Raw genomic sequence first — 14009 nt, forward strand, 5'->3', positions numbered from 1 at the left:
CAAAACAACTTTGGCGACTGTCTTGCTGAGCTAGACGTGAGTGGCCAAGGCACACAAAAGATCAAAACCGTATTCAGTGTTAGTTCTCCATCCCCCAAGATTGCTGAGGCAAAGTCGGGGCGCTTCTTTGATATGCATCCGACTCTGTAGCCTGCCTAGGTCAGCTTGCCTTGTCTTCCCCCCCTGAAGACTATATAAAGAACAGTTCTTTGAATAAACACTCTCTTTCGCCTGATCGGAGAACCGTGAGTTCTGTCTTTACTCTCTGCGTCTCCCTCTCCTGCCCTCTTTTTCTCTCCCTCCCTCAGGAAAAGGACCCACGACCAGGGCGGCTGAAACAGGTACCGCCCCGCTGGCAGTCGGGTTAGGACAATTGGTGCCTCAACGCGGGGCTCAGTAAAGTAACACGACACTGAGCTCGGGTTACGACAATATACAACTATCTACATTTTCTTTTTGGTCTGCAGGAAGCCAGCTAGAGATACCTGAAGAGAATATTTCTCTGTGAAAGGCTAATTAGAATATAAAATAACTTTTACTTGTCAATCTCAAAAGAATATCAGATGGGCTCTGGGGCCTGGGTGGCTCAGCAGATTGAGCATCCGACTCTTGGTTTTGGCTCAGGTCACAATCTCACAGTTCAGGAGATGGAGCCTCACATCAAGCTCCACACTGACAGCGTGGAGCATGCTTGGGACTCTCTCTCTCTCTCTCTCTCTCTCTCTCTCTCTCTCTCTCTCTCTCTCTTCTCCTCTCCTGCGCTCACATGCTCTCCAAAATAAAAAATAAAACATTTCATTAAAAAATGTAATATGGGTTTCAATGGAATAAAAATAAAAGAAAAACAATACTAGGGCAACTAATATACAATAGAATCAAATCACCCTTCTCTAAAATCTTTGATAATAAAACTTTGCAACCAATAAACTTCCCTCTAAGAAGAAAGAGCAAACACTAAGATAGCTATATGGGCAGATGCCCACCAAGTGCATCCAAATCATACAGCAGGAGAAGGCCTCACTGGGACAGAAACAGAATCTTTGAGCTGAACGGGCAGTGGCTTTCTAGATCTGCCCCCTTTCTTTGGGCATGTCAACATCTACATCTTCTTAACTGAGGCCACCTGGGTAATTTTAATAATATTTAGTTCGGCAATCTCCAAATGGGAAAGGTCATATACTTCATCGCCTATTGTGGTGTTTAATAATAATGAAAAAGTCCTTCCTCATTTGACATACGGATTTCTGTTTCAAACTGTCCCCAGGCTGAATCTAAGCAGTGATTTGAAAACTGCATTAAATTTTCAAGTGTTCTAACATGGATCTAAACAGACTGCTTACGCCCTCCAAATATTTCTAAGCCATGAAGTGAAGATACACAAAGCACATGGTAAATGACACCATATGTGCAGAAAGATTCATCAGTGGCAAAGCTCCGCTCCTACAAGGACTAAACTCCTCCTACACTGGGTCTCTGAACCACAGGGTGAGAACTCGGGTTACCATCAAAAGCACTCTAGCTCCAAAGAGCAAACTGATTTTGTGACTGTTTAGCCTTGGGATGTCACAGCTACAAATAAATGGCATATTGCTATGGAAACGATAGCAAAATGCCCAACCATTTTGCTTTACAGACATAATTTAGACATCTGAAAACTAGCGTATGTGGAACTCTTTGTATCTGAAATCATTTCACCTAACAAGTCAGAAATAAATGCTACATAATAACCTTAAGAGGAATTAGCAGAGATAATATGTTTCAGCAGGTCACCCAGTCTGGCCATCAGCAATAACATGCAACAAAATTAAGGGGATATGCTCTTTCAAAAGCAGCATGAAATCTCCTGGGATAGCCACAAAGTGAGACTACAAGTGTGACTTTTAAAGAGAGTGAGAACACTAATGAGCAGAAGAGGAAAAACCTGCCCACTGACTGCAATATGCTGAAAAGTGTCATGTGAAAGAGGGAAAGGGGATTAAGTTCTTCAAATACCGAATATTCAGGAATCTCTAGTCTTTCTTTAGACAGAAATCAATCTATTATTACTCAAAGTGGTCTTAGCAGATAATAAAAGAACTGATGGCCCTCTCTTTAACTCTGCAGTGTTTTCTCTTTAAAGAGCAACAACTTTAATACAAGCTGGTTTCCAAGAAACAATGCCCAGCTCCCTTGAAATCTGATCTTCTTTCCTGTAAAAACTTTCAGACTACAGATGCCATCGCAGTGCAACTGCTGAATACTTGGGAATACAAAATGTAAAGCGGGCAAGATTCATGGGTAGGAGAACCTTTGTAGTGATTCAAGTCCATAAATAAGACTGATCTAGGCCTTAAAGGCTTTAGCGTCATATTCAGACCCAGCGTGGGACCTGGGAACCCTGCCGCTTCTGTCACTTTTAGCCAATTGTTGGCTACAATCAACAACCATCAAGTCCTAATGACTGTCAAGGTCTGTGTTAGGGCCACACAACACAAAAAGAGAAATGATGGGACTTTCCTGGTTGCCCAGTTTACTTTGCTCCTGCGGAAGGAGAGCGAAGGCAAGAGAAACCGCATCTTCCTTCCAGGCCACCCAGTTTTCAAAATATACGCGGTCTCCTCTGCTCTTCACAACAGCCCTCTCGGGTGAAATTTTCACTTTACAGGGGAGTTATCCAAGACTCAGGGAGCCGGGGCAGTCTGTCTGAGGTCACACAGCTAGCAAGTGGAGAAGCTGGAATGCGGCCTATGTCTGTCTGGCGCTAAGCTCTCCCCTAGTCCGTGCTGCTCCCCAGATGGAAAAGTCTTAAAAGAAGTTATCGAACAAGGTTCCGGTAGGCTGTTAAAACATCCCCTCTACCGGGAGCCTACAAAACGGGACTCTCTGAGACCAATGTATTTAGTTTATTTAAACTGAAAATTTTTATTAAAAAAAAAAAATTTTTTTTTTTTTGAGAGAGAGAGAGAGAGACAGCATGAGCGGGGGAGAGTCAGAGAGAGAGGGACACACAGAATCCGAAGTAGGCTCCAGCTGTCAGCACAGAGCCTGACACAGGGCTCGAACCCACGAACTGAGCTCGTGACCTGAGCTGAAGTCAGATGCTCAACCGACTGAGCCACTCAGGTGCCCCTACACTGAAAAATTTTAAGTGGTTGTTTCAAATCTTATATACGGCTGATTAGAATATAATGGTTATATTTCAGGAGTAAAGTTTGGCAATATGCACTGAGTTTTTAAAAAAAAAAAAACACGTAATTACACTCCCAGGATTAAGTCCCACAAAGTACTCAGGAACATGCACAAACATGTATGTGGAAGAACACGCAAGGCTGTGTAAAAGAGTGAGCACTTGGTGGAAAAATCGGCACCTGCACGTCATCATACAGGAAACTGGTTCACTAGATGATCCCACCCACGCATAACCTCTGCACGACGCCTACCAGAAGTAGCGATGTGGATCCGTATTCACAGATCTGGAACGCTATTCACAATTCACTGGTGAGTGAAGGGAAAAAAACTAAAATAAAAGTCACGTGTGTGTTACAAAAGCAAAGGAAGAAGGGCCTGGAAAAAAAACTATATATCCGAAAACGGAGGGGAGGTCTCCTTCTCACTGGCTTTCTAAATTTGTACAATTGAGAGACTGTTTTATAATCTCAACTACATGGTACATAAAAACGCATATTGTTAATTTACAGCCCCATTCTAAAAGGGTTTTAAGTTGGCTCTAAATACACGTACACATTTGCAACATAATATTAAACAAATTTGAAAGAAACAGTCTTATCAAAATTTTGTTGCCCAGCCAAAAAAGTATTTAATAAAGGTTTTCTGATTTTAACGTGTCCATGTGTCAAGTGATGTATTTTCCATGTGAATGATAGAAGACTATGTTTATTAGAATTAGTGTATAGTTTCTGGTCTAAGGAAAGCAGTGCGTGCATCCCTAAGCCTCTAAACATCCATAATAGTCCTCTGGATGCATGGGAACACACTGCCCTCTACTGGAGACGTAGTTCTACACAGTCACCACTAACCACCACTGCAGACACAAGACACTGCAGTGGGGACTAGGGGATCCTTACAAGAAAAGCCAAAATTCCTTCCAGGCTTTAAAAATATAAACCTTGAAGAAGCAGAACAAAAACTACGTTTAAGACCTCTCTTCCCTCCCCACCAATATAATGGTACTGCTATTGTGATCATCACCATCATCGTCAATCACTACCATCCTAAAAGGAAAATAAATGGCAGCCATCTCAGAAAACTTAGAAGCACATTAAGTTGCACTAAACATTAAAAAAAAAATCTCCTACGCCCTCTCCATGTAATTGCATTCAGAATGCAGTTATTTCCTGCGTGAGAGAACCTGGCTGATCTATACCTGCTCAATACCCAGGAGTGGCCGGGGACCCCTCCTGGCGCCCAACGCGAGCCTGACAGGAAGAGGCCCGTCTCCCCTGCCTCCTGTGCCATCTCGGGTCACAAGTCCAACAGGGCAAGTTCATGTCCTTCTCTCTTACTCCTCTGATTCCCAAATGCTCTTCCTTTTTAGCCAGCTTAGTTACCGCCATCTCACAGGCTCTCTTCCTATTTCCTCCCTTTGTGGCCCCCAAACTGTCTCAAACACCCTCACAACTGCTGAGCAGAAACAGTTAACTCCAAAGTGAGTTAACTCTACGTGAGAAACGAGTGCTATCAGCCCCTAAAATCACCCACATCCCCACTCTCTTCAGTACTGACTCAACCTGAGCTCTTCATTTCCATCAGCCCCAGTCAGGATTGACTTCTGGCCCAGGCACAGTTGCCTCGGGTCTCCTGGGCTGCCTGCTCCCCGGAGTCAGCGCGAACCTGGAATGAGAGAATACTGAAGCGCCGCTCCAAGGGGAAATGCACTCTTGTCCTGGGGGCCTCTGGTTACAATTTCTTCCACCCATCAGTGGAAGACGTCCTTCTGGTTAAAAACGCCTTATTTAATGTATGTCGTTGACTCATTAACACTGAACTCACGGCCAAGAGCACTTAACTTATGCCTGAATGAAGCTTATCTGACACATGTATTTTCTCCATAAGGCACATCACTGCCTTCCTGCGCTTTGAAAAGCTAGATGGCACTTCAGCCCCAGGCTTGGGGGCCATTTTAAACAGCGAAATCACCCCCCTCCAAAAGTATAAAAGTGTGAAAAAACATGGCACTAAACAGACCATGGTAAAGGCACCTCTTTACAGCCTGAGAGCAGAAACAAGAAGGCAGACTGTCACCTCCTTCGATTTTAGCTGGGAATGTAGAGCTTGGGGACTCAAATTTTTCACTGCTCTGAGCCTGTGTGCGTCCATGAAGAACTGTAAAACCACCACCTGTGATGATTTCAGGATCGCAAATAAATTTAAGCAAGTAGGAGAACTGGCAAGTGCAAAATTCATAAATCTTGAGGGTCAACTGTATCACATAATGGTATTTTTAAATTTTGCTTAAAGAGTAATGTTACAAGCATTCATAAAATGTGGGGAACATTTAGGTCCCAAGCAGGTTAATTGGGCCACTGTGCAGTCATCTCACAAGTATGTACCATTTAAACATAATTTCTGAGTCAAAATATTTTTTGGATTTTAAGTCACCAGTTCATAAACAAGCTGGAAGAAAATCAATTTTAAAGATTCATATTTACATAGAAACACATCAGATTCCCAAAGTCCACAAAAAAGAAACCCGGTGGGGGGGGGGCACCTGGATGGCTTAGTCGGTTAAGCATCTGACTTCGGCTCAGGTTGTGATCTCACAGCCCGTGGGTTCCAGCCCCGCCATCCGGCTCTCTGCTGTCAGTGAGAAGTAGAGCCCACTTCGAATCCTCTGTCCCCCTTCCCCTTTCTCTCTGCCCTTCCCGCACACACATTCTTTCTCGCTCAAAAATAAACACTAAAAAAAAAAAAACCCAAAACCAAAACTCAACTTAAAACAGACTTGGTTCATACTCTTTGACCTAGAAAAGTCCACTGCTAAGAATACAGCCTACAGACACCCCCGCCCCTGTTAAAGCAGTTCTGTAACAGCAAGAGACGTGTGTATCCACCGACAGAGGGTTGATTAAGTAAACTACAGGGCAGCCGTAACGGAGTAGTTCATCAAAAAGAATGTGGTAGGTCAGTATCAACCAATAACATAACACGATCTCCAAAATAGAAGTTATAAAAAGAAAACAAGCTAAGTGAAAAATGGTGTGCAATGTATGGAAGTAAAAAACAGAACAAAACCCTACCGCGTACTCATGTGCTAGTATAGGCATAAACTATCTTTAGAAAGATGCACAAGCAGCCAGTGACAGTGGTGTCCCTGGGTAGAGTGAGGCGGCTAGCACAGGTGGGTGGAAAGCTTACTTCTCACTATGTATCATTCTGTAACTTACACTTTTTATTGTGTAGCTACTAAAAAGTAGCAATTTTTAACATCCCAATCTTGGTCGTAGCAGCTTTCAATTTAAAATATATCACTGGGGGACCTGGTTGGCTCAGAAGGTTGGGCAGTGGACTTCGGCTCAGGTCATGATCCCATGGTTTGAGTTCGAGTCCCACGTCGGGCTCTGTGCTGACAGTTCGGAACCCGGAGCCTGCTTTGGATTCTGTGTCTCCCTCTTTCTCTGTCCCTGCCTCACTCATGCTCTCTGTCTCTCAAAACTGAATAAACATTTAAAGAAAGTTAAAAATAAAATACATTATATACCTGACAATGTATCTATACCACAAATCTTTCTATTCCTAAAACTCCTTCTCCTCCAAATTTCTAATTACTTATGAAAACAAACCAGAGAAAGACTACTCCCAATTTCCAGTAGGTACTTGCAGCCTTACCTTAAATATGATCACAATGGGAATATCCTCTGACAGAGTATTGTGTCGCAGATAAAATCGACCTTGTTTCACGGCCATGTTGGTTCTGCTCTTTTTCTCATGGGTGGAGCTACAAGGAAACAAAAGTTGGTTGAACTGAGTCCTGGCCTGGTTTCAAGCTAGTCGTGTGCAACAGCAATGGTCATCCATCAGTAAGGTTCACCAATCAGTAATGATCTGTAAGGTCCTTCCTAACAGATGCCTTTTAAAGATGTACAACTTGCCACTTCCATGAATATTTAAGATTGCTACCATGTCTCTCTAGCTTTGAGATTAAGTAGAAGTTTTGTGGGTCAATAAGTGACACACACCAATTCATTATGATCTACTTCGCTTGATTCCACCTGAAATGCTTTGATTCGGAGTAGACTATATTTATAAGCAATTTTATACATTTCCAAAGATTAACCTCCAAATGATCCCCTATGTACTAGGAGTGTTTAAATTAACAATTCAGTAACATATATCTACACTCTTACTATATGTTGAAGCCAAAAGAAACTAAGAAATCTCTTTTTTATTGGTATCGCTATTAGCTACAAAATTCCTAATGGATTTAAAAATATTTCTGGGGCACCTAGGTGGCTCAGTCAGTTTAGTATCTGACTCTTTGTTTTGGCTCAGATCATGATCTCATGGTTCATGGGTTTGAGCCCTGTGCTGGGTTCTGTGCTGACAGTATAGGGCCTGCTCGGTATTCTCTCTCCCTCCCTCCCTCCTTCCCTTTTTGTCCTTCACTCACTTACATGCGTGCATGCTCTCTCTCTTTCAAAATAAACTTAAAAAATAAAGTTTTTAAAAAACAAAACCAGGGGCGCCTGGGTGGCTCAGTCGGTTAAGTGTCTTGACTTCAGCTTAGATCATGATCTTGCAGTTTGCAAGGTTGAGCCCCACACTGGGCTCTATGCTGACAACTCAGAGCCTGGAGCTGCTTCGGCTTCTGTGTCTCCCTCTGCCAGCCTGGACTCTACCTCTCTCTCACAAAAATAAACATTAAAAAAAAAAACCAAAACAGTTCCCAGCTTAATCAGCCACAATAGTAACTCCTAGTCATCACTGCTACATACCCTGCAGGTTACGCTACTTACCCACCACACCTATACTGGCTCTCATGTCCTACATACTAACACTTACTCTGAAGTAGTGTTTCCAAATCACTAACATATATCTATATACTCTTACTATATGTTGAGGAAACAAAGGCTTAGAGAAGATGTGTAACTGCCCACCCAAGTCCCTCCTAGCTACTGAACAATGTTAGGATTCAAACTCCAATTCCCTGGCTCCAGAAAGTTGTGTAAAACAGGAAGACACGGATTGCAGACTTATTAGATCTGGGTTCAAATGCTGGCTACTTCTTCTGATCAGTAGGACCCCAAGCCCAAGGCCTGTTACTCAGCAGTAAAAGAGAGATAATGTCACTTATCTTGAGGGCTGAGGGGACAAATAATGTAGAGCACTGGTACTCTGTGTGGCTCCTACTAACTGCTCGATAAATGGCCGTCATTGTTAGCTGCCCCTCCATCAGGAAGAGAGATTTAAAAAGTCAGAGTAAAGCAATTCATTACAGGTCATCGGAAGACAAACTCTACTGTATATGGACGCCATAACTATGCTATGATTTTTTTATCCCCAGAACTCATTAATTTATAAATTTCAAGTTACCTATGATAATAAATCAGTGAAAACAAATTACAGGAATACAAGAGACGCTGTTATAGAAAAAGGAGCACACTGTGAAAGAGGCTGGTTAAGGAAACTAACAGTAAGATGTTAAGTCCATGACAGAATCCACAAAATATTAAATATAAAATAATCTCTGATTATACTCAGTGTAGGAATACACATGTAAAATGGTCAAAGACTAAAAACAACATGAAAAACTGAAGAGTGGCTTTTTGACCAAGGCCTCACACACTTTTCATCACTAAATTTAAATCAACACTCAGTGCTTACAGCCTCACACAATAAATTGATCACTTAGGTAAGTATTCTGCTGCCTGTTGTCAGGCATAATGGGCTACCTCTGTCCTGAAAGAATCATGTGATGTTGAAAAATACTGATAATTTCGTTAACACTGCCCCTGCTTTCCATACCTGGTGACCGAGGCACCAACCGCCCCTTTCCTGTCAGCCTCCACAATGATCCTATTCTTAGACAGCTGCTCTTGGATAAGAATCACTTTTTCTACTCCTTTAACAATGAAGTAGCCACCTGCCAAAAGTAAACAAGGAAAGTTTCACCACCTGTTCTTCTGACAGTGTCATCTGTAATGACCGTGGTCTCCTGCTCCATGGTGCTGACCAACGCTCAGTTAGAAAGGGCTTGCTGACACCGTTTTATGAATCGATGACCATATCTGCAAACGATTTCATATAAATGTGCAACAAGAAAATAAACTGGGCTCAGGAACAGACCTCACTGGTGTACATATCATCAGCCCCTGACAGACACAAGAGGCAAATGAATGAAAACCATGTTAAATAAATGAGTCTTCAAATTTCTTAGGCACAAAAATAACCGACAATCTTCAATATAAATTCAAAATTGCCCTAACTTTTCTAACAAATCAGTGACAAAAGTAGACCAGGATAATGTTTCCTAAAATTTCTATACTCAACAAAACCCATAAAACATTATCATAGCTTTTACTGCATATAATTCAGAATAAGATAAAATGGACCTCATTTTAATTTCAGAATATAAACACAAAAAGCAATATATTTGACTTATGCAACATTCTGTTATAGTCTAGGAAAGTCATGTGTTTTGTTAACCTCTTTCCAAAATCTTCTGTGACTCTACACCAGTGTAACTTTAAAGGAATAGAGTAAAACAACTACAAATTAAATCAATGTGAAACATGAATTAAGGAATTAAATATTTTTTCTGTTAAGTGCTAAGCTTGAAACTTTACAAAATAAATTGCCTAGAAAAAATTACAAACACATATTTTTTTTTTTCAAAGTGTCATTTGGGTCTTTATTTTTGGACATGTAGCATGTTTTCATAAATTACTGCTCTATGTGCTCGTCTTTGTAATATCAAAAGAAATACAATATATTTTTCATAAATTCCTCATCACTGCAAGTTCACTTTCAAATAAATATAAGAAGCAGGGTAGCACACTATGTTTTCACATATTGACCAGTGCAACACTGACAGTTACGATTAAGGGATCCAGGAAGCCTGAAAATTAAGGTTTACCAGAACAAGCAAATTTACTTCCATTTATTAAAATCAAAGGATATCATTTTGATTTGCAAATTACATTATTTTACATGCAAGAAGTTTAAATCCCATTTCCATCTGAAATAAATGCAATCCTGAAAATATGCTAAGAAACAAAAAAGTAAGAACAAACAGTAGTGTGCCCTTCAAAATTGCCGAACAGAATACATAAAAACAAAGGTTACAGTTGCGTGCTTTGCTGTGAATACTGGCACTGTTTCGTATGTATATAAATCCATTTCTGTGCATAAAAATCCCAATGAGATTTAATGGTCTGGGTCAGTCCATTTTTCTTAAACAAAAGAACCCCTAACTTCCAGGTTTGAAAAACTGCACTCTCGTCTTTGTGTGTCAGCACAGAACACAAATCTATTTCTTACATTATCAGTGGCAACTGGTTAAGAGGCATGTCAAGACTCTGCTGGTGAGGGTGTGGAGAGACGGACACCCTCCTACACTGTTGGTAGGAAAGTAAACTGGTGCAGACACTCTGGAAAACAGTGTGGAGGTTCCTCAAAAAACTATCCACAGAACTCCCTTATGATCCAGCAATAGCACTGCTATGGATTTACCCAAGAGATACAGAAATGCTGATGCATAGGAGCACATGTACCCCAATGTTCATAGCAGCAATGTCAACAACAGCCAAAGTAAGGAAAGAGCCTAAATGTCCATCCCTGATGAGTGGATCAAGAAGATGTGGTACATATACACAATGGAGTACTACATGGCAATGAGAAAGAATGACATCTGGCCATTTGTAGGAAAGTGGATGGACCTCGAGGGTGTCATGCTAAGCAAAATAAGTCAGGCAGAGAAGGACAGATACCATATGTTTGCACTCATAGGTCTAACAGGAAAACAGGAGAAACCTAATGGAGGACCAGGAGGAGGGGAAGAGGGAAAGAGGGTTGGGGAGAGAGAAGGACGCAAAACTTGAGAGACTACTGAATGCTGAAAATGAACTGAGAGTTGAAGGGGGAGGAGGGAAAACAGGTGGTGGTGATGGTGGAGGGCACTTATGGGGAAGAGCACTGGGTGTTGTATGGAAACCAATTTGACAATAAACTATTTTAAAAAAAAGAAAAGAAATTTTTGAGAGAGATAACATTAAAAAAAGGGTATGTGGTGTCTTTGATAGTACTGGCTGAATAGTTGTTTAACAAATACAATTGGATGTTTGAATAAGTAAGAAAAGAGTCACGTTTGCTCTTTGTATAGACATTTGGCAAATATTTGGTCCTATCCCAAAAGAATTAAGAATTTTTTACCCCACCATGTTGGTCCTTGATGCTTTAAAATCTCAAATAAAGTTGATTCTTACAATTAAAAAAAAAAAAGTAGTTTTGTGAACGTTGTCATTAAAGAAAATGAAGGTTGCGAAAGATCACAATCCTGCCAGGATCCAGCTCATGCACTGACGAGCGCCTCGGTCTTTCTGACTTCACAGTCCTACACCACAAAAACTTACTCTAAAGAGTTCAAGGAGTTCATAAGACACACCATGTGGATAATTTGGGGTTTCAAAACCCATGGCTCTGGACAACAAGGATTACAGTTAACGACATACATCCACAAAGAGACTGGGTTCCTAAAATTTTCAGACTCAATCTGTTCTAAGTAACACATCCTGGGGTAAAGACTGTTGCGGACGGACAATACTCCTCAGACATCAGCGAGGCCACAAGTGAAGGGGAGTGACTTATATCAGAGGTACAGGGTAGCAGCTGATTTGGAGATGGCACACCTCGTACATTCTGCTTGGAAGCCATGAAGGCATTTACAGGGGACTAGATTACGTACGGAAGGACATGGAGGGATTCTCTGCACTACCCGCAACAGTGATATCGGTCCCTAGTAGTTCAAAGGCGAAAAGTATTTTCATCAACACAAATGAAGGTGAAGGCTCTATGTAGGAGAACGCATATGACCAGATCAAAGGAGTAACCCAAGGAGGCCAACAATTTTCTCCTGGTGTTAAAAAGTATGAGCATTTTTTGGCATGTTCGATATTTTACCATCTTGTCAACTGTGATGACAAAGAGGTAAGCCATCGGAGTGATCAACAAAGAGCAGGAAGTGTCCAGTCCAATGTTCTGCACACAGTAGGTGCTTCAAATATGCCACTAACTGATGGACCATCTTACTCAAGAAACCTGCTGACAATAGGTAACACTTACTGAGCGAACCAAATCAACGGCTGCGAACAGGACTTAAACAGCTACCGCGTGTGTGGAAGGGACTCAAAGTAGTTCATGTTGTTGTTGTACTTCCCTAAAGAAAACTTGTAAACATCTGGTGAATGTCTAATCAATGGTGGAACATTTAAAATTGGCCAAAAAATGCCCAGAAAACATTTGACCCTTCAGCACCCAAAGCTCCCAAAATATAATGTTAAAACATGTCTGTTAAAGGGATTTCAGTAGGCTGAAAAATGTCACACCTGAGCGGCTTAAATGTTCTCTCCTAAAGTTTAAATAAGTGCAAGGAGTTTCTACACTCAGAAGTTGCATAAGTTTTCATCTTTCCTCAAAATAAAACATCGAATGATATAGAGGTAGCAAAACTTACTAAATTAACTTTTTGAAAAACAGAAGAAAAGCCAGGTTATTTTCAATAGCCTTAAGAGAACTCTCACAAATGTGTAAAATCTTAGAAGCCAGGCTTTCTTCTACCTGGTTTTAGACATCTCATTATTCTCTCCCTCTTTTTTACTGTGAGGATATTGATGAGTCCAGGCCCCATTTGGCCCTGTGGCGTCTATTGCAACATCGATGACAGAATCTGGAGTCATCCATCGCAGGAAAACGAGGAAGAGAAAGTTGAACACAGCCAACAAAGCAAAAATGTAGCCCGTCACTGGGCCACAGTGAGAGATGAGTCTGTCCAGGCGTTTGTCCATCGGTAACACGGCTTCTCCTGCCACGCGGTCATACACTTTTTCAGTTCTTTCCGCAACATTCCTCCAGGTGTAGAAAGTCTTCACAACGTTGTGAATATTTTCGGGGGCCGGCAACGCTCCTGACTTCAGTTGGGAAATCGCTTTTTCCAGACCCTCACACAAGGACTTTACAGAAGGCTCACATAAAATGATCAGATTTTCTGGAAGTACTTCAGGAATTCCGCCAACCCTGGTACTGACCACCTGTAAACCACAACTGGCTGCTTCCACAATCGCCATGCAGAATGCTTCGGTAAGGGAAGTATTAAGAAAGATATGTCCTTGAACTAAGACGTTTCTAACATCCTTGTGTTCTAAGGCTCCCAAAAGATGCACTCTGTCATGTAGCTGGTACCTTTCCCGTACTTCTTCCAAAATGATTCTCTTAGGTCCCTCTCCTCCAATTAGGAAATTTAAGTCTGAGTATTTCTGACAGAGTTCAGGTATTATACCACTAAGCAAATCGATCCCTTTTCTGTAAACAAGTCTGCTGACAATAACAATAGTTATTATACTATCATGCCTTCTAAATGGGTCTGGAGTGAAGTCAGTAGGATCTACTGCATTAGGAATGACGGACACTATTTCAGGATTCAGTGCTGCTCTTAGCACAGTGTTTTCCTTACTAGTATAAGAGACACAAATTATGTGGTTTGTGTCACAAAGAGACACGGTTAGAAGCTTGTTTGTAAGCACCGAGCTGACATCAGCAAATCCAAAAAGGGAGTGGTCCGTGAAGACTGTCTGAAGCCCCATGGTCTTGGCGTGGAAGAGGGCATCATGGGCCATGGCAGAAAAAGAACTATGTGAATGTATTACCGTGACTCTCTCCCGAACAAATATGTACCTGAGCAATGGCAGACTGTGAAAGAGGGTCGTGGCTGTAGATTGGTTGTACATGACTTTCAGAGGCAAATAATAGACTTTGAGGCCATTAGTGAGGTAACGGATGCCTTTCCGATTTCCGTAAGC

At 41.5% G+C, this 14009-nt stretch overlaps 2 protein-coding genes across 8 annotated transcripts in view; both read right to left on the reverse strand.

Moving 5' to 3' along the window:
• POLR3B (RNA polymerase III subunit B) overlaps nt 1–14009 on the reverse strand; it is a 110851-nt gene that overhangs the window by 81765 nt on the left and 15077 nt on the right. For 4 of the 5 annotated variants that reach the window (XM_029953953.1, XM_029953954.1, XM_029953955.1 and 1 more), the window contains 2 exons: nt 8962–9079; nt 6826–6934 (listed from right to left, as the gene is read on the reverse strand). In XM_029953953.1, the coding sequence (XP_029809813.1) occupies nt 6826–6934; nt 8962–9079 (227 nt within the window). Of the gene's footprint in view, nt 1–6825; nt 6935–8961; nt 9080–9111; nt 9172–14009 lie in introns of those variants that run through there. The other variant, XM_029953957.1, reaches the window with a different exon arrangement.
• The window catches only part of LOC115304000 (phosphatidylinositol N-acetylglucosaminyltransferase subunit A-like), a 3339-nt gene continuing 479 nt past the window's right edge, over nt 11150–14009 (reverse strand). The window contains exon 2 of one of the 3 annotated variants that reach the window (XM_029953959.1): nt 11150–14009. This exon is cut by the window's right edge and continues 1 nt beyond it. In XM_029953959.1, coding sequence (XP_029809819.1) covers nt 12768–14009 — 1242 coding nt within the window. In that variant the 3' untranslated portion in view covers nt 11150–12767. The other 2 variants (XM_029953960.1, XM_029953958.1) reach the window with 2 other exon arrangements.

The sequence above is a fragment of the Suricata suricatta genome, chromosome 10 (genome assembly GCF_006229205.1).
Source record: "Suricata suricatta isolate VVHF042 chromosome 10, meerkat_22Aug2017_6uvM2_HiC, whole genome shotgun sequence".
Classification (NCBI taxonomy): Eukaryota; Metazoa; Chordata; class Mammalia; order Carnivora; family Herpestidae; genus Suricata; species Suricata suricatta.